The sequence below is a fragment of the Bos javanicus genome, chromosome 22 (genome assembly GCF_032452875.1).
Source record: "Bos javanicus breed banteng chromosome 22, ARS-OSU_banteng_1.0, whole genome shotgun sequence".
Classification (NCBI taxonomy): domain Eukaryota; kingdom Metazoa; phylum Chordata; class Mammalia; order Artiodactyla; family Bovidae; genus Bos; species Bos javanicus.
The window spans coordinates 11,653,474-11,677,865 of NC_083889.1; the positions used below are offsets into that span (position 1 = coordinate 11,653,474).

General features: G+C 40.6%; 1 protein-coding gene across 3 annotated transcripts in view; it reads left to right on the forward strand.

Moving 5' to 3' along the window:
- Positions 1 to 2,146: 2,146 nt before the first annotated feature.
- The window catches only part of OXSR1 (oxidative stress responsive kinase 1), an 88,072-nt gene continuing 65,826 nt past the window's right edge, over positions 2,147 to 24,392 (forward strand). Inside the window, exons 1-2 of one of the 3 annotated variants that reach the window (XM_061395940.1) lie at positions 2,147 to 3,266; positions 19,761 to 19,873. In XM_061395940.1, coding sequence (XP_061251924.1) covers positions 3,197 to 3,266; positions 19,761 to 19,873 — 183 coding nt within the window. In that variant the 5' untranslated portion in view covers positions 2,147 to 3,196. Of the gene's footprint in view, positions 3,267 to 3,439; positions 3,744 to 19,760; positions 19,874 to 24,392 lie in introns of those variants that run through there. The other 2 variants (XM_061395941.1, XM_061395942.1) reach the window with 2 other exon arrangements.

Consider the following 24,392-nt stretch of genomic DNA (forward strand, 5'->3'; position numbering starts at 1 on the left):
AAAGAATCCGCCTGCCAATGCAGGAGATGTGGGTTCAATCCCCAGGTGGGAAAGATCCCCTGGAGGAGGAAATGGCAACCCACTTCAATATTCTTGCCAGGGAAATCCCATGAACAGAGGGCCTGATGGGCTACAGTCCACTGGGTCACAGACAAGACTGAGTGACTGAGCACATAGCACACATTGCTGTTTCTCTACTAGACTATACTCCATGAAAACAGGAACTAAGTCACCTTGTTCACCACTATACACCCAGTACTTATGATAAGTGTTCCCACACAGAATGTACTTCATAAGCTGAGATTCTGGCCTCCAACAGCCACCAATTCCTTGCTCATTAAAAACATGAGATCTTAACAACAGGCCACATGGAGAAAGCCCAGGAGATAGAGGAAATAAAACGAACAGATCTGCAGAGCAGGTTCTGGCTCAACTAAACCATCAAGCTTTCTACTTTGGAAGAAGTAGAGAACAACCCATCAACAAATGTATAGTACCCTGATCAACAAGAATGTGGGTCAATAAACGTTGGATTTTCACTTTTAAGTCAGTAGCTCCTTTTCACTGGGGAAAATGAGAAGGCAAATAGGTGGTCAAATTTCTCCCTGAAGTATATATTATTCTGCATACAAGTTAAAGGCGTGAAAAAAACACAAAACCCCCACAAACCTTCTGAAGGCTGTTCATGGTCCACAAGGCCAATAAATCCAAGTTAAGAATCTCTGGTTTATGGGTCTTTCTATTGGACAAATCTTGAGTTCTCTAATCCTTATCATCATATTTAGCTCTTGATAGATCTGATCCCCGTCCTTCAATTCAGTTCAGTTCAGTCGCTCAGTCAGGTCTGACTCTTTGCGACCCCATTAATCACAGCACACCAGGCCTCCCTGTCCATCACCAACTGCCGGAGTTCACTCAAACTCATGTCCATCAAGTCAGTGATGCCATCCAGCCATCTCATCCTCTGTCGTCCCCTTCTCCTCCTGCCCCCAATCCCTCCCAGCACCCGGGTCTTTTCCAGTGAGTCAACTCTTCGCATGAGGTGGCCAAAGTACTGGAGTTTCAGCTTCACCATCAGTCCTTCCAATGAACACCCAGGACGATCTCCTTTAGGATGGACTGGTTGGATCTCCTTGCAGTCCAAGGGACTCTCAAGAGTCTTCTCCAACACCACAGTTCAAAAGCATCAATTCTTCGGTGCTTAGCTTTCTTCACAGTCCAACTTTCACATCCATACATGACTACTGGAAAAACCATAGCCTTGACTAGACGGACCTTTGTTGGCAAAGTAATGTCTCTGCTTTTCAGTATACTATCTAGGTTGGTCATAACTTTCCTTCCAAGGAGTAAGCGTCTTAATTTCATGGCTGCAATAACCATCTGCAGTGATTTTGGAGCCCCCAAAAATAAAGTCTGACACTGTTTCCACTGTTTCCCCATCTATTTCCCATGAAGCGATGGGACCAGATGCCACAATACTAGTTTTCTGAATGTTGAGCTTTAAGCCAACTTTTTCACTCTCTTCTTTCATTCCCATCCTCTCTGCAAAAAGAAAAACGCAATACACGGCAATAAAGGGGTCAGTAGTCAACGGCTGAAACCAATCTTTACAGGAATGCCTGTGCTATGCTTTCAAACTTGGAAACTCTGGCACTTCTTTGTGACTGGGATATTCTAGCCTCTCAATTTACACCTGTTTTATATCATATTAACTTTGCAGGATCCCCTCCCGAAACATTCTCTAATCCCACCAAGAATGTGGAAACGTGCTAACTTGGTCTTGGGTAAAGATGTCTTTCATAATGACTACTATTGATCTGAAAGACATCCAACTGAGAAGACTTTCAAACCTAGCCCAATCCACGTGGCTACTCTTCACTGCATTTTACCAAAGGCTTCCAGTTTCATCTTACTGACTTCCCCAAAGGACCTAAGTGGACAATCTGAGAAAAACTGAAGTTCAATGACGTCACACAAAAGCCAAGGCTTTGACATAATCTCAGATCTGCTGGGCCATACAGCACTAGCTTACTGGCCCCAGTTGCCTCAGGGAAAAAACTGCAACGTTCCAAGGCCCCGAGACAGGTGATCATTTGAGCTCCAAAGCTGAGAATGGATAGAACACCTTCTCTGTCCAGTAAGGTTACAGGGAAGGCCGAGCCGTGGACTGTAGAAATAACTTCCGCCTAGAAAAAAGATGTCGTCACGGGGCGAGCTTCCGGTTCCACTCTGTCCCGTGGACCGAGACCTTTTATTCCAGTTGGCAGTCGTCCATACCCCAAGGCTACCCCACCCAGCTGCTCCCTCGGGTTTCTCCACACCCTGCGGGGCCGTTTGCACGTCTCGAGGGTGTGACGGTTACGTGGCGACGTCACTTGGGAGAACGGTGCAAAGCGAGTAGCGTAACCGTGATCTTGCAGGACCGGAGCCTTGTCGCGGAGCAGCGCGCCCAGCGCGTGGAGGCGGGACTAACTTATGACTGACGTCCACACCCACTTACTGCCGTTCTGATTCCTTCTCAAATAAGCCAATGAATGCGACGACGGAGACGACAACGTGCCCTCGCCGCCAGAAGTGGCTCCGCCCCCTCCACTAGGCTGCCCTTTGGTCGCCATATTTAGTGTGGCTACTACCTCTGCTACTTTCGGCTCTTTTCTGGCTTTCCTATGCCCTTGCTGAACTCCTTTCAAAGTATTTCTTCCCTTCTACCATCAAATTCGTCTTCTTCGGGCTTCCTTCTTGCTCGCTGCTTATCCAGCCACACTTGAAATGGCAGCTGGAGGCGGGGCCGAGGTGGGGGGCATGCCCGACGCGGTGACGTCAGCGCGCTGCGTGTCGGCAGGTGGAGGGAGAAGGGAAAGTTTGGCCAGTGCGTGGGGCTGAGGTGGAGGGCGGGACAGAGGGGCTGGGCCCAGGCGAAGCTCTTGTCGCTGCTGCCGTGGAGGCCGAAGCCGGGACCTGGGCCGGGGAGGGGAGTGCCGGCCGCAGAGTAGCAAAGAGGCGAGGTTCGCGGGTGCTTCGAGCCCCCCACCGCTCTGCCGCGCGGCCACCCAGCGCCAGGCGCCGTCCGACCCGTGGCTGTTCGCGAGGCGGTTGGTGGGGGCGCGGCGGCAGCGGTTGGGGGTGGGGAGAGGTGCGGCCAGGAGAAGAGAGAGGTCAGTGAGTTTGCGGGAAGACCGAGTGTCGTGCCGCCGTCATGACCGAGGACTCCAGTGCCCTGCCCTGGTCCATCAACAGGGACGATTACGAGCTGCAGGAGGTGATAGGTGAGAGCTGGCGCCGCGGAGGAGGGAGGCGCCGCGCTGGGCGGCGGGTGACGCGCCGGAACGTGGGCTCCTGCGGGAGCTCGGGGAGCGCAGGACTCCCAGATATTCGTGGGCGCTCGAGTGGCCTTGGGGTTGGTAGGGCGCGTGGGTGAGGCTCGGGGTTTGTGCAGCTCCTGCAAGGCGTGGAGGGGATTTTGAGAGGCGCGCCTGTGCGGCGAGGTGGGGTGGGGTCTGAGAGGCTCGTCAGAGATTTGTGTGGCGACAGATGTGTCTGAGAGAAAAAAGAAAAGTGAAGATGTGGGACAGGCCTTTAAGGCTTTGCGAGGAATGGGGTATTGCAGTTGCGGGCTTGGTTATCTATTTGTGGGGTGGTAGGTTAGGGTGCTTCTGTTCAGTCCTGCATCCGCGTGAGAACCCCCACGAAGTGCCAGGCATTGCTCGGGTGGAACTGGGGAGCCTCTCCGGATAAAGCTGCAGGTACGGCACTGAGCGACGTAGACCAACTTACGACTGCTTGGAATTGACTTGCCAGCCAGGGAGGTAGACATAAGTAGGCAAATAAAAAGAATTACAGGTTTTGGCAGGTGCTAGCAAGGAAACAAGCAAGATGTTCTGAGAGAGAATAACGTGGAGACCTAGTTGGGGCCATTTCAAGGGAGATGCTTTTTCTGAGCTGTCGACATGTAAGGTGAGCTCTGAAGGATGACAAAGAGTCTTGAGGGCCAAGGGAAGATTGTTCTTTACTGAGAAATGAGGAAATGCAAAGGCCCCAGAGAAGGGAAAAAGCTTGATGTGTTTTAGGACCCGAAAGAAGACTGGTAAGGTTAGAAAGTAAGAGAGGAGCCAGATTTTAGGGACCTTCTCAGCCAAGGTGAGTGTTTTGAAATTTTAAGTGTTTTTGGAGGGCTTCAAACAGAGACATGATATGATCCAATGAATCTGGCTGTTGTGTGTGGAATGGATTTGAAGGGGGTCTGGGAATACCAGCTGGCAGAGATCAAAGCTTGCACAAACATGAATAGTAATTATCAGAGAGGCACAGTGATTGGGGGAGGGTGGGGACTGGGGATAAGGGGAGTATTTGTTGGACAACAATAATCTAGTGATCTTAGAAATCAAAAGGGAGTGGGTTTAGCTAAGCAGAAGCTCGAGCCAACGGACATCAGCAGACCCCTGTGTATTGGAGGAAGAAGATTGTCTGCTTTGCTAGATCAGCATCCTGTCCGAAATTAGTTTTATAACAAAGAGTGGCTGAAAACTCCTGAAAAGCTGTCTTGGGGGTTGGGGGGAGTGAGTGAGTGTTGCATTGTGCCAGTGTTTAGAGAAACTTTGTCACATTTCTTTTTTTTTTTTTCCCACTTGCTTCTTGTATCAAAACAAATCTGGGGTAAGATTTATGTGAAGACATCCAGTCTTTATCCTTAAGCCTCTTCATGGATCTGGTCCTTACTATGTGCCGTATCTTTGATGTGTACTGGTTCATTCTAAAGACTGTTTATGAGTACCTCCATCAGAGTTTCATATTGAAAAAAGGGATTAAGTGGGAGATTCCAAAATGATGTCTAAAAAGGCAAGGAAAAGGGGTCTCTGTCATTTTAGAAGAGGAATTTTTCTTTACCTTTCCGGTAAGGTGTACATCTTTCTAGGGTGGCGAGTAGCATTGTGGTTGTTAATGCTTTTGGTAATAAGGTGGCACAAGGCGCTAGAGCTTTAGAAACTTGTTGATTTGCTATTCTCAGACCAATAGGGTGTCTGTGAGTGAGCGAAAGGGAGGCTCAGCCCTCTGGGATAGTGTTAGTCATCATCTCACTCCAAAAGTTGAGAACTCTCATGTGATTTGACCACTTTACTTTTAAAACAACTTTACTCTGAGATGTAATTTCACCCATTTTTTACAGTATAAAATTAACCCATTTTAAAGTGTAAATTAAATGATTTTAGTGAATGTATTGTGCACCAATCAGTATAATACAGTTTTAGAATATTTTCATCATCCCAATGAGATCCCTCGTGCCTGTTTACAATTAATCCCTGTTCCTACCCCCAGTTTCAGGCAATTGCAAACCTTTCCAACTCCATAGATTTGCCTTTTCTGGACATGTCATGTAAATCGGATTGTATAATATATAGTGTTTTGTGTTTTGGTTCATTCACATAGCATAAAATTTTTTCATTTTTAAAAACAATTTATATACCATAAAATCCACCTGTTTTAACTGTACAGTACTATAGTTTTTTTTTTTTTTTAATAAATTTACAGAGTTGTTCAGTCATCACCACAATCCAATTTTAGAACATTTCCATCATTCCAAAAAGATGCCTCATGTCCATTTGCAGTCACTCCCTGTTTCCACCCCCTGCCGAAGGCAACTGCAAATCTACTTTCTGTCTCTATAGATTTGTCTTTCCTGGACATTTTCCCATAAATATGATCATACAATATGTGATCTTTTGTGTTTGGTTTCTTTTACTTGGTGTAATGTTTTTTGAGGTTCATCCATATTGCTGCCTGTATTAGTACATTACTCCTTTTTATTGGAGACCATTTGATGGACACTGGATTGCTCCCGCCTTTTGCCTATTTTGAATAATATTGCTGTGAGCATTTTGTATCAAATCTTCAGGTGAACATGTTACATTTTTCTTGAGTGGAATTGCTGGGTCATATGGTAGATTTATTATATGTATAACTTTTTAAGGAACAAATTTTTCAAAGTGACTGTGCCGTTTTACATTCCCTTCGGCCGTGAATGAGGATCCGTTTTCTCTGCATCTTTGCCAGCATTTGTTGTCTGTCTTTTTGATTAAAGCCATCCTAGTGGATGTGAAGTATATCTGATTGTGGCTTTGTTTTGCATTTCCCTAATGACTAATGATGGAGAGCATCCTTTCATGTGCTTATTTATTAGCTTTTCATATCTGTTCTTTGGTGAAAGGTCTATTCCAATCTTTTTCCTGCTTGGGTTGTCCACTGGGTTGTTCTCTTCTCACTAAATTATAGAGGCGAGTGTGATTGTTAGGTGTCTATTCATTCTGGATGTGAGTCCTTCACCTGATACACAATTTCAAATATTTACTCTGTCTTTTCATTTCTTTGGTAAGGTGGGACAGCAGGGAATCGGGACTTGCTGGATCTTAGTTCTCTGACCAGAGATCGAACGTGGCCCATGGCAGTGAAAGAGCCCAGTCCTAACCACTGGACCACCAGGGAATTCCCTTATTACAGCATTCCCCCCCAACCCCCCGCTGCCTCAATTTTAGCATTTTCTTAATGGTGTCTGCTAAAGCATGAAAGTTTTGAATTTTGATAGAGATTATTGATCTTTGCTTTTATTGATTGTGCTTTTGATATTGTATCTAAGAAATCTTAACTAGCCCAACATCACAAACATTTTTTTCTTATGTTTTCTTCTAAGTGTTACAGTTTTAGCCCTTAAATTTAGTCCTCTGGTGTGTTTTAAGTTTTTTGTAAGGCATGAAGTAAGGTTTTACAGATAAAGATGCGTGCATGCATGCTCAGTCACTCAGTCGTGTGACCCCAGGGACTGTAGCCCCCCCAGGCTCCTCTGTCCATGGGTTCTCCAGGCAAGAATACTGGAGTGAGTTGCCATTTCTTCCTCCAGGGCATCTTCCCAACCCAGAGATCAAACCCAGGTCTCCCACATTGCAGGCGGATTTGTTACAGTATGAGCCACACTGGAAGACTTAGAGATACTATAAGTGCAGGAGATGCAGGAATTGAACCTGCATCTCCTGCGTTGGCAGGCCCTGAGCCATCTGGGAAGCCCAAAGACACAGACATAGAAAGGTAAAATGGCTTGTCCAGAGTCAGAACTAGTTATGGGCACAGTCAGGACTGGTGTCCAACTATTGCCTAATCCAGGATTCTTGTCCTTGCATCTGCATTTTGATTGATTTTTGGAAGTAACTGAACAATGGTGGTCATCCTCCCACCTTAAAGGAAATATCCTTACAATGGGGGAAAAAAAATACTGGAGCAGATTTTTTGTAGATAACCCTTTTAGTTAGATTTATTCTCTTTTGCGTATCCTGTTTTGTCATTTTTAAAGTGTTCTCTTTCTCGTTAATAAGTTTCTAGAAGTTCCTAATGTACTTCCACTCCACTCTTCACACAATGTCTCACTTCATCTTCTCAAAAGGGAGGATGTACAAGCAGCAGGGTTCAGTAAACCACTGTACAGTTATTCTAACTTTGCTTCCATGCTGAAATGTTTGAAATACAGTATTTTGTAATAAGCTGTAAGTAGTTTTCAAAATGAATTTTTGTAATTTCTCCAGATTGTACTCTCTTTTTTTCAGGAAACAAATGATGAAAGTCTGGAAAAAAAGGCTTGAGGGAATCTTTTGAATATCTGTTTTCAAAGATTGTATTTTAAGGAAATAATATAATGGTGTCTCCTTTCTTATCAAAACATATATTTATTTGAACTATAATTTTTTTTACATGTGCTTCTTAGAACTGTATTTGTGGGGTTAGTTTCTCGTGTTGTTTTGTTCTCTCATTTTCTAGCAAAATCCTATAGAGAAAAGAAAATTCCCTTCCTAGAACATAAAAAAAAATAATAGGTTGGGAATTCAAAGGACTTCCTTTTAAAAAATTCTGTTATCTTAAGCGTGTTTTGGCAAGGGTTTAAGTTCTATGATTACTTGTAAAAGACGTAGTATTAGTCTCACAGTAATCATTCATCTTTTCAGCGTCTTTGCGCTCCTTCCTGGTCTCTACTGCTGTATTAGGATTTCTCACCAGGTGTTCTCCTGTACTTGGGTGTTGAAGTAACTGAAGAGTATGGACTTTGGGGTTAGACTGACCTGGGATTCAAATCCTGGCTTTACCTCTTGCTACCTATCTGATCTTGGGCAATTTATTGGTCTTTAGTTTCTGGTTTTTGTCTGTAAAAGGGGAATAATGGTACATTTGTCATGGAATTACAAGTGTAATTGTTTATAGGAAGCTTTTAGCTCGTATTTATTACTCCATACTGATGATGGTTGTCCCTTTGTTTTTTTCTCCTTCTTCCATTTGCTACTTTTTGGTACTGCCATAAAATGTGAAATGCCTCATGATTTGAAATCTTCTAGCACTTGTAACCTTGTAGTATTTTGAATCTGTTGTAATGTTTATTGGAACATCACTGCTTCTTTTTCTTCTTACTTCCAGATATCATTCAAGTTTCGATCGCTTTGGGGATTTATTCTGGACATGGTAGTACAGCTGTGTAAGGCCCTGTATTGCCCACAGTACAATATAGTGGCAAAGTGGGAAATCAGTCTGACAAGGGCTTTGCCCTGTTGCTTTTGTTATCATGCATTTTGAAAAACCTCAATAAATATTTAGTGTTTACCTCAGCCTAGGTTTAGAAAATTGTTCTTTAAGATCTGTTTTTAGTAAGCTGTGATTCACCAACTTTTGATACTTCGGTGAAAGGCATCCCACTACGTTTATTCTCTACTACCTCCCCGCCTTTTAAATTGTCATCAGTTGTTCACTAGCTACACATCTGATGTCTAAAGTATCAGTTACCAAGTACAGATTGCAGGATCCCACCCCTGGCTCCTCCGTTAATGTGAAAGACATGTTCTACTGATAGAGTGATGTTTAATGGTTAGTGTATTTTCTCCCCTGATTGGAAGACATTTTTCCAGGAAGCCACATTGGGCCAACAACCTCATAGGGTTGTATCAAATAGGGATTGCATTTGACTCTCTGTAATGGAAAACAAATATAGTGGCTTAGTAAAAAACTTTTTTGACCCCTTTATATGACAAGGAAACTGAAGTGGCAGCCTACGTGCTGTGGGGCACCCAGACTCCTGGTTTTTCACTCCACTTCACTTAGCACGTGACTTGCATTCTCAGAGTTGCAAGATGGTTCTTCCACCCCTAGCCTTGTGCTTGTGTTCCAGACCAGAAGAATACGGAGAAAGGACAGAGTCATGTGACAGCTCAGGTGGTTCCCTTTCAAAGGGCTTTCTTTCCTGGAAGCCTTACTCAGTGACTTACATTTCCATTTTATTGGACAGAACTGTGTCATTGGGCCATTTGCAAATGAAATGACACTTTTTATCCAAGCACATTATTACTTCAGACAAAGTAGGTCAAAGTTCTGTTATTAAAGAAGGGAAAATTGTATGCTGGATAGGCAACTAAAAGTGTTGGCCTCGTGTTTTTTTGTTTTTTGTTTTTTCAAATTAAAATAAATAAGACATTGTAAGTAAATAATTTAACCTGACACATAATTATCAGTTAATAAATGTTAGCTTTAATCTGAAGAGACAGTTGCCTACCAGTTAAGAGCATGGTATTGAAACATCATGTAGTTCTGGTTTCTAGGCCCTTCTGCGCCCCTCGGTAATTAATGACCTGTCTTACCTTTGTTTGCCTTGCTTTGTAAGATCAATAATGCCTAACTCATGGAATTATTGTGAGAATTAGATGGAAAAAAAAAAGCAAGTGAAGAGAGTGCTCAGCATAGTATTTGGCACACAAGGTAAGAGCTCAATAAATGTTAACCAGTGCTTATGACGGTAATAATGAGGTGACGCCCATGAAATCTTTGTGTGGAGAACGAGCATGATTTTTATGATATTTTTGTGTTTGTTCTGCCTCAAATTAGCAGATTTTTTTTCTGGAAAATGTATGCTACTACTCGATTGACTAATCCATTCACCAAATATTTACTGACTTCCTCTTGTGTGTTAGACACTATTTTGGATGCTAGAGATAACAGCAGCAAAGCAGACAGAAATCCCTTCTTTTATGGACTTTATAATCTGGTGATGATGAAGAACAAATAAAAGTAGGGGAAGGGATGGGAACCCCTGGGGATAGAGATGAGTTTTAAGTAGGTCAAGGAAAGCCTTCCTGAGAAGGTGACATTTGCAGAAAGACGTGAAGGAGGTGAAGTGAGTGTGTTGTTATCTGCAGGAAGTTTGTTCCAAGCAGAGGGAACAGCAGGAGCAAAGGTCTTGGAGAAGGAGCATGCTTCTGTGACTAAGGAGTAAGGAGACAAGGGTGGCTGGAGCAGAGGGGAACAAGGCTGAAGGATCAGGAGAGTAAAGTGGTAGGAATGGATGGTCCTGGCTGTCAGATGGTATGAAGCCTAGTAAGTCCTGGCTTTTGCTTCACATAAAGTTTTAAAAGGATTACCTAGGCTGCTAGGTGGAAAATAGTTTTGTGAGGGTATAGGGGTGGAAGGGGAGGTTATCTGGGGGAGAGAGGTAGTAATGGAGGTGATGAGGAGCGATAAGATGCTGGTATAATATATTTTGGAGTTAGAGATATGCCTTTGGATTAGATGTGAGAAGTATCCAAGATTTTTTGGCAGGAGCATCCGGAAAGATGGGGTTACTATCCATTGAGATAGAAATCACCAGAGTAAACAAGAGATGATTCATTGTAAAACCATCAGGCTGCTTGAATAATTACTCAGAGCATATGGCAAAGCGACTTTATTTCCATCTTTGTATGGAGAACAAACATGATTTTTATCATAATGACTGCCCTTACAGGTGTTTCTGTAAAGGAGTTTTAATTTTCATTATGACTCTGACAAGAGGGCTAATTGAGAAAAAGGTTTACAAAATTGTATATTCTTGTGCTTTCCATGGTTCAGGTGAAAACGCCTTAGTCATCTTTCAGAATGACCAGCCTGGACTAGCTCCTTAGTGGCTGTGTAAACCCTTACTAAAAAATACTTAAAATCTTTATAATACATATCTGTTATAGTGATGGTTGGTCAGAATTTGGGGGGAAAAATATCTGCAGTTGATTTGGTTCATTTGGTTTATTTTTTCCTCACAGGTAGGAATAAATCCGTATTTTTGCTTACTCTTTATTTCAGGATCTAGTTAAGTGGAGAGAGACTGGAACTAAATTTTCTTAGTTCCCCTCATGCCTTTGGGCAGCTCCTTTTCTGTCTTAAGGGATAACATTACCCAGTTTGAAGGATTTCAGAAGAAAGCTCAGTCATGATTTTGCACTTTGATCCGTTCTGGTATGTAATGTACACTAATGCAGCAGTTAAAGAACCAGCTCGAAGAGGACAGAAGAGCGGAAGAGTGGGGACCTGGGGGACGGTGTGCGGAGGATGGACTTAGGAATCAGGATGCTTTATTGGAAATGGTTTTACATTGTTTTACAATTATTTTCCATTATATGATTCTTCATATTAGGCCAGTGCTTATTTGAGGGCATTAGAACAGTAACTTTCACACTTTGGCTAAACCATTCCTAACAGATACCATTTACATATTTGCGTGTGTATTTACACTGAGATAAAAGTTTTACAAGATGATATTTGCATTTTAATTTTATTGAAGTATAGTTGATAGATAATATTTACTTTTATTATGTGCAATATGGACTTCCCTGGTAGCTCTTCCGGTAAAGAATCTGCCTGCAATGCAGGGGACCCTGGTTCAATTCCTGGGTTGGGAAGATCCCCTGGAAGGGAATCTTTACTCACCGCAACTAGAGAAAAGCCTGAGCAGCAATGAAGATCCAGCACAGCCAAAAATAAATTAATTAAAAATTCTAAGAAATTTTACTTTAGCCATTCTGTTAGGTTATCCCATCTCTGTTGAATTGCTTTTGTACCTTTGTCAAAAATCACTGTGTTGCATTTGTGTGAATCTGTTTCTGGGTCTCTGTTCTGACGTGTATGTGTGTCTGTGTATCTGTCCCTCTTCTTATACCATACTGTCTTGATTACTGTAACTATATAATATGTCTTTAAATTGGGTTGTATGAATACTTCAACTTCATTCATCTTCTGTACTATTCTGTTGGTTATTTGAGGGCCTTCCTTTTTCATATACATTTTAAAATGGAAAAAAAAAACCCTTGGAATAAGCTTGTCTATGTGTGCAAAATACCTTGTGAGGATTTTAATAGGAATTTCATTAAACCTGTTTGAAGTCAATTAGGAGAGTACTGACATCTTTACTACATTGATTTTTCTAATTCATGAACATGGTATCTCTCCAATTATTTAGGTCTTTTTTGTTTGGTTTGGTGTTTTATGATTTTCGGCATATAGATTTTGTTCTTATTTCACTTTGGGGGAACTTGTAAATGATACTGTTTTAAGATTTTGGTTTCTACTTTATTGTTAGTATCTAGAAATGCAGTTGATTTTTGTGGGTTGATCTTTTATCTTGCAACCTTGCTAAGCTCTCTTATTAGTTGAAGAAGCTTTTCTTATGTGGACAGTCACGACCTCTACAAACAGGGACAGATTTATTTTTTTCTCATCTGAAAGTGAAAGTGTTAGTCACTCAGTTATATCCAGCTCTTTGTGACCTCATGGACTGGGACTCTCCAGACTCCTCTGTCCATGGGATTCTCCGGGCAAGAATACTAGAGTGGGTTGTCACTTCCTTCTCCAGGGGATCTTCCTGACCCAGGGATTGAACTTGGGTGTCCTGAATTGCAGGCAGATTCTTTACCATCTGAGCCATCAGGGAAACCCAATCTAATCTGGATACCTTTTATTTCTTTTCCATGCTTTATTGTGTTGTCTAGGACTTCCAGTGATACATTGAATAAAAGTGATAAGAATGAACATCCTTGCCTTTTTCTCAATCTTAGAGGGAAGCCAGTCTTTCTTCAGTATGATGTGAGCTGTAACTTTTTTCTGTAGATGTTCTTTATGAGGTTGAAGAAATTCCCCTCTAATCCTTGTTTACTGAAAGTTTTTTTTTAATCATGAATGCTTTTGGATCTTTAGAAAATGTTTTTTGCATCAGTTGATATGATCTTATGACCTTTCTTCTTTAGCCTGTTGATGTAGTGTATTACACTGTGTGCTTTGTTTGTTTTTAATATTACACCAAAGTAGCATACCTGGAATACATACTGCTCTGGAATTGCTGAATTGCTGGATTCAATTAGCTGATATTTTGTTAAGGATTTTGCAGCTAAATTCATGAAAGGTATTTGTAGGTTTTTTTTTTTTTTTCTTGTGACGTCTTTGTTTACTTTTGGTGTTTGTAATACTGGCTTCATTAAATGAGCTGGAAAATATTCCTGCTTCTTCTATTTTTTCTAAGTTGTTGAATTATGAGTTAAAGTTGTTAGTAGTTGTTCTTTTTAAAAGAGATCAAGATATGTCACATAACATAAAACTAACCATTTTACTTCAAATGACCATTATATCTATTACTGTGGGTAAGAATCCCTTAGAAGAAATGGAGTAGCTCTCAGAGTCAACAAAAGAGTCAGAAATGCAGTACTTGGGTGCAGTCTCAAAAATGACAGAATGATCTCTGTTCATTTCGGAGGCAAACCATTCAATATCTCGATAATCCAAGTGTATCCCCCAAACACTAATGCTGAAGAAGATTACGTTGAATGGTTCTATGAAGACCTACAAGACCTTCTATAACTAACATCAAAAACAAACAAACAAAAAAAAAAGTCCTTTTCATCATAGGGGCCTGGAATGCAAAAGTGGGAAGTCAAGAGATACCTGAAGTAACAGGCAAGATTGGCCTTGGAATACAAAATAAAGCAGGGTAAAGGCTAACAGAGTTTTTCCAAGGGAACTCACTGGTCATTGCAAATACTTTCTTCCAGCAACACAAGAGATGACTCTACACATGGACATCACTAGATGGTCAGTACTGAAATCAGATTGATTATATTCTTTGCAGCCAAAGATAGAGAAACTCTATACAGTCAGCAGAATTAAGACTTGGAGCTGACTGTGGCTCAGATCATGAGCTCCTTATTGCAAAATTCAGACTTAAATTGAAGAAAGTAGGGAAAACCACTAGACAATTCAGATATGACCTAAATCAAATCCCTTATGATTATACAGTGGAAGTGACAAATAGATTCAAGGGATTAGATCTGATAGAGTGCCTGAAGAACTATGGATGGAGGTTCATGACATTGTACAGGAGGCAGTGATCAAGACCGTCCCCAAGAAAAAGAAATGCAAAAAGGCGAAATGGTTGTCTGAGGAGATCTTACAAATAGCTGAGAAAAGAAGAGAAGCAAAACTCAAAAAAGGAGAACAGGAAGGATAAACCCATCTGAATGCAGAGTTCCAAAGAATACCAAGGAGAGATAAGAAAGCCTTCCTTGTGATCAGTGCAAAGAAATAGAGGAAAACAACAGAATGGGAAAGACTAGAGATCTCTTCAAGAAAATAAGAGATTCCAAGGGAACATTTCATGCAAAGATGGGCACAATAAAGGACAGAAATGGTATGGACCTAACAGAAGTAGAAGATATTAAGAAGTGGCAAGAATACACAGAAGAACTATACAAAACAGATCAGGACCCAGATAACCACGATGGTGTGATCACTCACCTATGGCCAGACATCCTGGAATGAGAAGTCAGGTGGGCCTTAGAAAGCATCTCTACGAACAAAGCTAGTGGAACTGATGGAATTTAAGTTGAGCTATTTCATATCCTAAAAGACGATGCTGTGAAAGTGCTGCACTCAATATGCCAGCAAATTTGGAACTCAGCAGTGGCCGCAGGACTGGAAAAGGTCAGTTTTTAATTCCAGTCCCAAAGAAAGTTAGTTCCAAAGAATGTTCAAACTACTGCACAACTGCACTCATCTCACACACTGGCAAAGTAATGTTCAAAATTCTCCAAGCCAGGTTTCAACAGTACCTGAACTGTGAACTTCCAGATGTTCAAGCTGGATTTAGAAAAGGCAAGGGACCAATTAAGATAAATAACTTAATTTTTTAAAAAAAGAAAAGGCAGGGGAACCAGAGATCAAATTGCCATCATCTATTGGATCATTGAAAAAGCAAGAGAGTTCCAGGAAAACGTCTACATCTGCTTTATTGACTACGCCAAAGCCTTTGACTGTGTGGATCACAACAAACTCTGGAAAAATTCTTCAAGAGATGGGAATCCCAGACCACCTGACCTGTGTCCTCACAAATCTGTATGCAGGTCAAGAAGCAACAGTTAGAACCGAACATGGAACGATGAACTGCTTCCAAATTGGGAAAGGAGTACGTCAAGGCTGTATATTGTCACCCTGTTTATTTAACTTATATGCAGAGTACATCATGCGAAATGCTGGGCTGGATGAAGCACAAGCTGGAATCAAGATTGCCAGGAGATAAGCAATATCAATAACCTCAGATATGCAGATGATACTACCCTTATGGGAGGAAGTGAAGAAGAACTAAAGAGCCTCTTGATGAAAGTGAAAGAGGAGAGTAAAAAAGCTGGCATAAAACTCAGCATTCAGAAAAACGAAGGTCATTGCATCTGGTCAGTGGAAACAATGACAGACTTTATTTTCTTGGGCTCCAAAAATCACTGAAGATGGTGACTGCAGCCATGAAATTAAAAGACGCTTGCACCTTGGAAGAAAAGCTATGACCAACCTAGATAGCATATTAAAAAGCAGAGACGTTGCTTTGCCAACAAAGGTCCATCTAGTCAAAGCGATGGTTTTTCCAGTAGTCCTGTATGGATGTGAGAGCTGGACTGTAAAGACAGCTGAGTACTGAAGAATTGATGCCTTGAACTGTAGTGTTGGAGAAGACTCGAGAGTCCCTTGGACTGTAAGGAGATCCAACCAGTCAATCCTAAAGGATATCAGTCCTGGGTGTTCATTGGAAGGACTGATGTTGAAGCTGAAATGCCAATATTTTGGCCACCTGATGTGAAGAACTGACTCATTGGAAAGGACCCTTAATTCGGGAAAGATTGAAGGCAGGAGGAGAAGGCAATGACAGAAGATAAGATGGTTGGATGGCATCACTGGCTCGATGGACATGAGTTTGAGCAAGCTCCAGGGGTTGGTGATGGACAGGGAAGCCTGACGTGCTGCAGTCCAATAGGGTCGCAGAGAGTTGGAAATGACTGAGCGAATGAACTGACTGAACCATTTCTAAGTGTAAAACTTAGTGTTTTTTTTCTTTTTTAGTATATTTGCAGTGTTTTGCATCCATCTTCATTGTCTTATTCCAGATCATTTTCCTCACCCCAGAAAGAAATCGTATTCATTAAGCAGTAACCTCCCATTCTCCTCTTATCCTAGCCTTTGGTAACCACTAATCTGTTTTCTGCATTTAGGGATTTGCCTATTCTGGATATTGCATAGATATAGAGTCATAGAATATGTGGTTTTTTGTGATTGCTTTATATCACATAGTGTGTTTTCAATGTTCATGCATGTTGTTGCATGTATCAGTACTTGCTCCTTGGCTTATGGTCCCATTACTCTTACTTTTGCTTTCATTGCTTCACCTTCTCTGACTTGACACTCCTGTGCCTCTTCTATAAAGACCCTTGTGAGTACATTGGGCTCACCCACATAATCTGGGATCATCTTTCCACCCTTATTTTAATAACATTTGCAAAGTCTTTTTGCCATTTATACCTAGAGCCAGACATCCTGGAATGTGAAGTCAAGTGGGCCTTGAAAGCATCACTACAAACAAAGCTAGTGGAGGTGATGGAATTCCAGTTGAGCTCTTTCAAATCCTGAAAGATGATGCTGTGAAAGTGCTACACTCAATATGCCAGCAAATTTGGAAAACTCAGCAGTGGCCACAGGACTGGAAAAGGTCAGTTTTCATTCCAATCCCAAAGAAAAGCAATGTCAAAGAATGCTCAAACTACCGCACAATTGCACTCATCTCACACGCTAGTAAAGTCATGCTCAAAATTCTCCAAGCCAGGCTTCAGCAATACATGAACCGTGAACTTCCAGATGTTCAAGCTGGATTTAGAAAAGGCAGAGGAACCAGAGATCAAATTGCCAACATCCGCTGGATCATGGAAAAAGCAAGAGAGTTCCAGAAAAAACATCTATTTCTGCTTTATTGACTATGCCAAAGCCTTTGACTGTGTGGATCACAATAAACTGTGGAAAATTCTTCAAGAGATGGGAATATCAGACCACCTGACCTGCCTCTTGAGAAACCTATATGCAGGTCAGGAAGCAACAGTTAGAACTGGACATGGAACAACAGACTGGTTCCAAATAGGAAAAGGAGTACGTCAAGGCTGTATATTGTCACCCTGCTTATTTAACTTATATGCAGAATACATCATGAGAAACGCTGGGCTGGAAGAAGCACAAGCTGGAGTCAAGGAAAAAGCATAGCCTTTTTCTATGCCAGGAGAAATTTCAATAACCTCAGATATGCAGATGACACCACCCTTATGGCAGAAAGTGAAGAGGAACTAAAGAGCCTCTTGATGAAGGTGAAAGAGGAGAGTGAAAAAGTTGGCTTAAAGCTCAACATTCAGAAAACGAAGATCATGGCATCTGGTCCCATCACTTCATGGGAAATAGATGGGGAAACAGTGGAAACAGTGTCTGACTTTTATTTTTCGGGGCTCCAAAATCACTGCAGATGGTGATTGCAGCCATGAAATTAAAAGACGCTTACTCCTTGGAAGGAAAGTTATGACCAACCTAGCTAGCATATTCAAAAGCAGAGACATTACTTTGCCAACAAAGGTCCGTCTAGTCAAGGCTATGGTTTTTCCAGTAGTCATGTATGGATGTGAGAGTTGGACTGTGAAGAAAGCTGAGCGCCAAAGAATTGATGCTTTTGAACTGTGGTGTTGGAGAAGACTCTTGAGAGTCCCTTGGACTGCAAGGCGATCCAACCAGTCCATTCTGAAGGAGATCAGCCCTGGGATTTCTTTGGAAGGAATGATGCTAAAGCTGAAACTCCAGTACTTTGGCCACCTCATGCGAAGAGTTGACTTACTGGAAAAGACCTTGATGCTGGGAGGGATGGGGGCAGGAGGAGAAGGGGACGACAGAGGATGAGATGGCTGGATGGCATCACTGACTCGATGAACGTGAGTCTGAGTGAACTCCGGGAGTTGGTGATGGACAGGGAGGCCTGACGTGCTGCGATTCATGGGGTTGCAAAGAGTCGGACATGACTGAGGGACTGAACTGAACTGAACTTTGCCATTTATGGTAACATTTACTAGTCTGAAGGATTAGAATGTGGTTATCTTTGGAGAGGGGGTTGGTTAATTATTCCACCTACCACAGGGATTTTAGAGTTTTTACTATTATCCCATTTCTCCCTGAGTCTCTGTTCTTTTTTTTTTCAGTCTCTCTGTTTTAAATTGAGTAAAACTATTGACTTTATCTTCAAGTTCACTAAATTTATCTTATTTTATCTTTATTTTTCTATTGAGCTTCTCCAGGAAGTTTTTTTTTTTTTGGAAATTATATGTTTCAGTTATGTAATTTCCAGTTGATACTTTAAAAAAATATAACTTCTTTTTCTTTGTTGAGATTTTTACATTTTTAAAATTTGTTTTCAGATAATTCTTAACTGTTTATTGAAGCATTTTTGTGATGGCTACTTTAAAATTCTTGTCAGAAATTCCAACTAGTGATTCATTTTGGTGTTTGCATCAGTGTGATTGTCTTCTCATTCAAGTGTGTTTTTCCTGGCTCTTGTTGAGACAATGTGATTTTCTTTTTTTAAATTATATTCTGGACATTTAGGATATTAATTTTAGAAGACTCCTGATCCTATTTAAAATTTCTATTTGAGTAGGCAGTTACTCTGCTTGGGTTTAGTGTGTAAGTCCTGGCCTACTTTTGTGAGCTCTGTAATTCCTGTGATACTTGAGTTTTCAGAGTTCTGGCAGTGCTGTTCTCTGCTTTATTCTTCTAGCCCCGCAGGGACTCCTGTTTAATCTCTACAGGTGTTACCTGGACTGACCGGTGGGTGTCTGTTCAGTTCCCCCAGCCCCCCAGCCGCCACCCCAGGTGTGGGGCAGGGAACTAGTTGTCCCTTTGGTGAATCTGGTCTACCATTCTCTGGGTGTGGGGTGCAGATGCTGCTGATGCTCATGCTGTGGACTGGCTGGGTTGTCCCGATGGGGTTTGAGAAATTGTCTTCTAGATTGCTACTGAGCTTCCCCTTTCACAGTACTTTGTCCAGAAAGGATGTTTCGCATTTGTTTGTTTATTTGTCTTTCTATCCTGGTTGGTGGTTCTGGGAGGCAAGCTCTTCTGGTGTCCACTCGTGGATAGGTAGGAGATAAAAGAAAAACCCAGGGAGCTCACAATGATGCTTTTCTGCACATCCTGAGGGTCCTAGCCAGTCCATCTACTTCTTTCTACCTCTCTGATTGTCTGTTTCAGATTATCTTTATGATTGTCTGTTGAATTATTTCTACGATATTTAGTTGTATTTAGAAGAGAAGAGCAGGGAAATGTGAGCCTATACTGTAATATTCTAGAACTTCTAGAAGTCTAACGATTTTTATTTCGGTGTGTGTGTGCTGGTATTTATTGATAGTTCTATGAATGGTCAAGACTTTTGCTTTTACTGACACCCTACTTTTCAGAGTGTTTCTCTGCATCTGTTGTTGAGTATTAAGAACAAGTTAAGAATTATTCTTTTGTTTAAATTGTGTGCCCTTAAATTGTGTAGGAGTCAGAAATGTCTTGTAATCACTGCCTCTTTTTATTTATTCATTTTATTTATTTATCTTTAGGGAGTGGAGCAACGGCTGTGGTCCAAGCAGCGTATTGTGCCCCTAAAAAGGAGAAAGTGGCAATCAAACGGATAAACCTTGAGAAATGTCAGACTAGCATGGATGAACTCCTGGTATGCACTTCTCATATTTCTTGTATATTCATGTTAGAGTGGGAAATAACTTGAAGTTTTTTACTTTTTTAAAAATAAACTTGTGATTTCTTCATTAATAAGTATTGCTTATTGTAAAATTCATAAAATCCAAGTAACTAGAGAGGAAGAAAATTAGTTACAATTCTCTCATTCTGAGGTTGACACTAAATGTGCTATAAGTGCACCTTTAGTCATCTTTGTATTTTTATGATGAGAATATCATATACTTGTTCTTGTCTTTAAAAAATTTATCATAGAATTCTATGTCTATAAATATGAATATAGTTTTCAATAGGTATGTAGTGTTCTGTTGAATATTTCATCTAACCTGTTCTCTGGTACTGAATGATTTTTGTGTCCTCTTTATTGTTATAAACAATGCTTGCTTACTTCTTTCTCTCTTTAAAATAGTATCATGCAGTTGTGATTCCTGGGTCAAATGGAGCATCCTTTAAAGGGCTTTGGCCTTCTAGGAACGTGGGCCCAATCTACATTCTGACCATTGATGCAGGATAAGAGATAGAATGACCCAGCAGCATTAGCTCCTCCTAAGGTCAGGAAGAAGAGAGGGGGCCCCAAGAATCTACAGCTGTATGAGATTTCTGCGGTGTTAAGAACCATCAACACAGGGATTGTTTTGCAGTTCTTTATACTCCATGACACCTGGAGTAGTTTTAAGTATGTAGTATGTAGTAAGTATTTGGCAAGCGAAATAAGATAGTTTTTCCACATCATTTGATTTTTCAAATCCTCAACTTCTTTGGCTTAAAATGGAAATATATCTATCTGCTTCTGCTTTGTATACTGCATGAGGTTTTTCTTGAAGATCAAATGTTACAGTACTGGAAAACCATAAACCACCACTCAAATGTGAACTAATATAGTTAAATTGTTAAATAATTTCTCTAAGATCATGCACAGTTATAGTAGAAAGGGCAGAAACTAGGACTGGGATGATTTGTCAGTCCAGAATTTTTTTCCATTGTCCCAGATTGGGTTTAATTTGTAGTGTAACTCTGATATAGAGATAATATAATTATATGTCGACCTTTCAGCAGATGAGGCAGATGTATTTCTTCAGGAATTGGTAACGTATATGCAGAAGCTGAAGAACTGGGTTGCTAGAGTGATCTTGAGCTGTTCGGTGAGAGAACATGTACTTGGAAGGAGATGCTGATTGAAACACTATGTGGCGAACTTGGGTTTACAGCTGCCAGCAAGGACCTTAGAGCACCACTGGGACATGTGAACTGCAGTGATCATAACAGAGGCCTAAATTGTAAACTAATTCTTATTAAAGAAAAACAGTATTTTTAATCCATATATTAACACTGGAATTTGAGAAGTCCAATATGAATTCCTGTCATTTGCCAGTTACTTTTCATAATCCATAAGGATGGTATAAAGAAGAATGAAAGTGTTATTATTTACTACTTTATGACTAAAGCAACTAAGGCTCAAAGTTTAAATAACTTGACTACATTCATATGATGGTAATAGCAAACACCTTTTCAGTACTAGGCGTTAAAGTGTACTTTAACCTCATAAACATCTCTGAGATAGGTAGTAGCTCTCCTCTGTAGATGAGGGAATTAAATCATGATAAGCAACAGAGTCTGGACTAAAAAATCAGGTTTTTATGACTCAAGTCTACTATTTTTTTTAACTTCATAAAATACTAATAAAATGATTAAATCTTAGTTTAAAAGTGTAAAGAGCATCTCTTCTCAAAAATCATTTGACATTCTTAAAAGTAATATTTGTGTTATTACACTAAGGCCTTACTTTTAGAGGAATGCAAATTTGATATAGCTTAGTAAAAGGAAAGAAATTGGTTAGACCTTTATAAAATGTGTCTACATATTCCAGAAATCTTTACATTGCATATATAGTATTTGCAAATCAACAAATAATAAAGATGGGGGGAAGTGATTTAAAGTGACTTTAGAATAATTGGCTTTCTTTAAATAATTGGTGCATATGCAGGTAGGATTCCAATCAACCCTGAACAAGCATCAGAAATATAAAAGAATGCCTGATTTGTGGTATTTGTGGTAGTGTTAGGACTTGAGATCTAAGTGCCAGTGGCTCTGTATCTAAAAGATACAAAGGCCTTCAATTTATCTTTTAAAAAAATTATCAGCTCAGCATACTCAACTTTTGATGTTGTGATTGTAAGGTTTTTTTCAAAACTGTCTTCATTATAATGCAGAAAGGATGCTCTGGGTTCTCCAGAGAGTACTGATGTAAACCAATTACAGGTGTGTATTGTGTGTGACAGTTACTAGTGAGAAGGCAGTATATTACTCCTTTCTCTTGTCAAAATGTTTTCTTCTCAGACAACCTTTGCAAAAAGTGTGATCACAAAACCAGCTGTCAGATAGTACTACATTTGTTTTCTCCAGAGATTTTACTCACAGACTCTAGGAAAGGCATAGAATGCAGATGATTGAGATTTTTCTGTCCTCTGATAAATGCTTGGACTAGATTCATTGGACAAACATCTGAGGGGACCATTAAGAGGCTTAAAATGTCTTTTCTTCTATCATAAAGCTCACAATCTGGTTGAAGAGTTAAGGTTCTTGTCTGCTGTACAAGGCAGAGTGTGACAATGCCTCGGAAAAGTTTGAATACTATGTTGAAGTACAAGGTAGAAGCGAACTCCCAGTTATGAAGATGAAGGCCTTTGTGGAGATGTTTGTGTCCTGGGCCACCTGGGCTGGGAAGACTTTGAAGAGGCAGAGATGGAGACCCTGCTGATCAGGGGTTCAAAATCAGCAAAGGATAGCATATTATCTAATAATGTTATAAATATGTTGATAAAATATATATTATATATATATATTAATGTAACTGACATGTTTTCATAAAACAGTTCTTAATTATATTATGTGGAATGCACTCTGATTTTTTATCCTGTTTTCGTCTATTTTTAATGTGATCCACTAAGTTTGTTTCATGACCCATATGTGTTGCATCTCATAGGTTGAGGAACACTGGATTGCACAAAGAGATATTGAGACTCTAAATTTAGGAAATGACAATGGAAAGAAAGACACAAATTCTGTCAAAATTTTATAGATGGGAAAGTTGTTAGTTCTAGAATGAGCACTTTATGACAGCAGAGACTGTTCACTCTGAATAAATGAATGAATAAATTAACATTACTTGGGGAATGACTCAGTAGTGTGAAGTGAAGGAAAATCAACTATGTTGGAGTAATTAGAAAACCAGGGGGATTGCAACACTATTTATAGTAGTTAGAACATGGATGCAACCTAGTGTTCATGAACAGATGAATGGATAAAGAAGCTGTGGTGCATATATACAATGGAATATTACTCAGCCATGAAAAGGAATGCATTTGAGTCAGTTCTAATGAGGTGGACAAACCTAGAGCCTGTTATACAGAGTGAAGTAAGTCAGAGAAAGATAAATATCATGTACTAACACATATATATGGAATCTAGAAAGATAGCACTGAAGAATTTATTTGCAGGGCAGCAATGGAGAAACAGACTGAGAATAGACTTCTGGACATGGGAAGAGGGGAGGAGAGAGTGAGATGTATGGAAAGAGTAACATGAAAACTTACGATACCATAGGTAAAATAGATAGCCAGTGGGAATTTACTATATGACTCGGGGAACTCAAACAGGCTCTGTGACAATCTAGAGGGGTGGAACGGGAGGGAGGTTCAAGAGGGAGGGGACATACATATACCTATGGCTGATTCTTGTTGATATTTGACAGAAAGCAACAAAATTCTGTAAAGCAATTACCTTCAATTAAGAAATAAATAAATTTTAAAAAAAGGGAAAAGAAAGCCAGAGGGCAAAGAATAGAAATCAAGATGAATGAGTTTTTAAAAGGAGTGAACAATGGTCATTAAAACATGGCTTTAGAAAGCCTGAGGTGGAGCACTAAAAATTCCAGACAAAGATCTGGTACTAGCAGACATATAGGACTGTCAGGAAAGCATTTTCATGACTAGGAGTGGAAGCACTTACGAGTGTTGAGGAAGCTGCTGGGAAATTTGAGTCAGAATGAGGCACGTGGGATCTTTGTTGCAGCATGCAGGCTTAATTACCCTGTGGCATATGGCATCTTAGTTCGCTGACCAGGGATCGAACCCATGTCTCCTGCATTGGAAGGCAGGTTCTTAACCACTGGACCACCAGGGAAGGCCTACCACAATTTCTTTATTCATCTGTCAGTGTACATCTTGGTTGCTTCCATGTCCTGGCTATTATAAATAGTGGTACAGTAAACATTGGGGTATGTGTTGAATCCTAAATTCTTGAACACAGTTATAATTACCTGGGACTTATGATACGGTCCCAGGTAATTCAACAATGAAAACCCATAAAAACATTTATTTTTCCTATTTTAATGTTGGCCTTTCCTGTGGCTCAGTGGTAAAGAATCCTCCTTCAGTGCAGAAGAGGTGGGTTCCATCCCTGAGTTGAGAAGATCCCCTGGAGTAGGAAATGGCAAC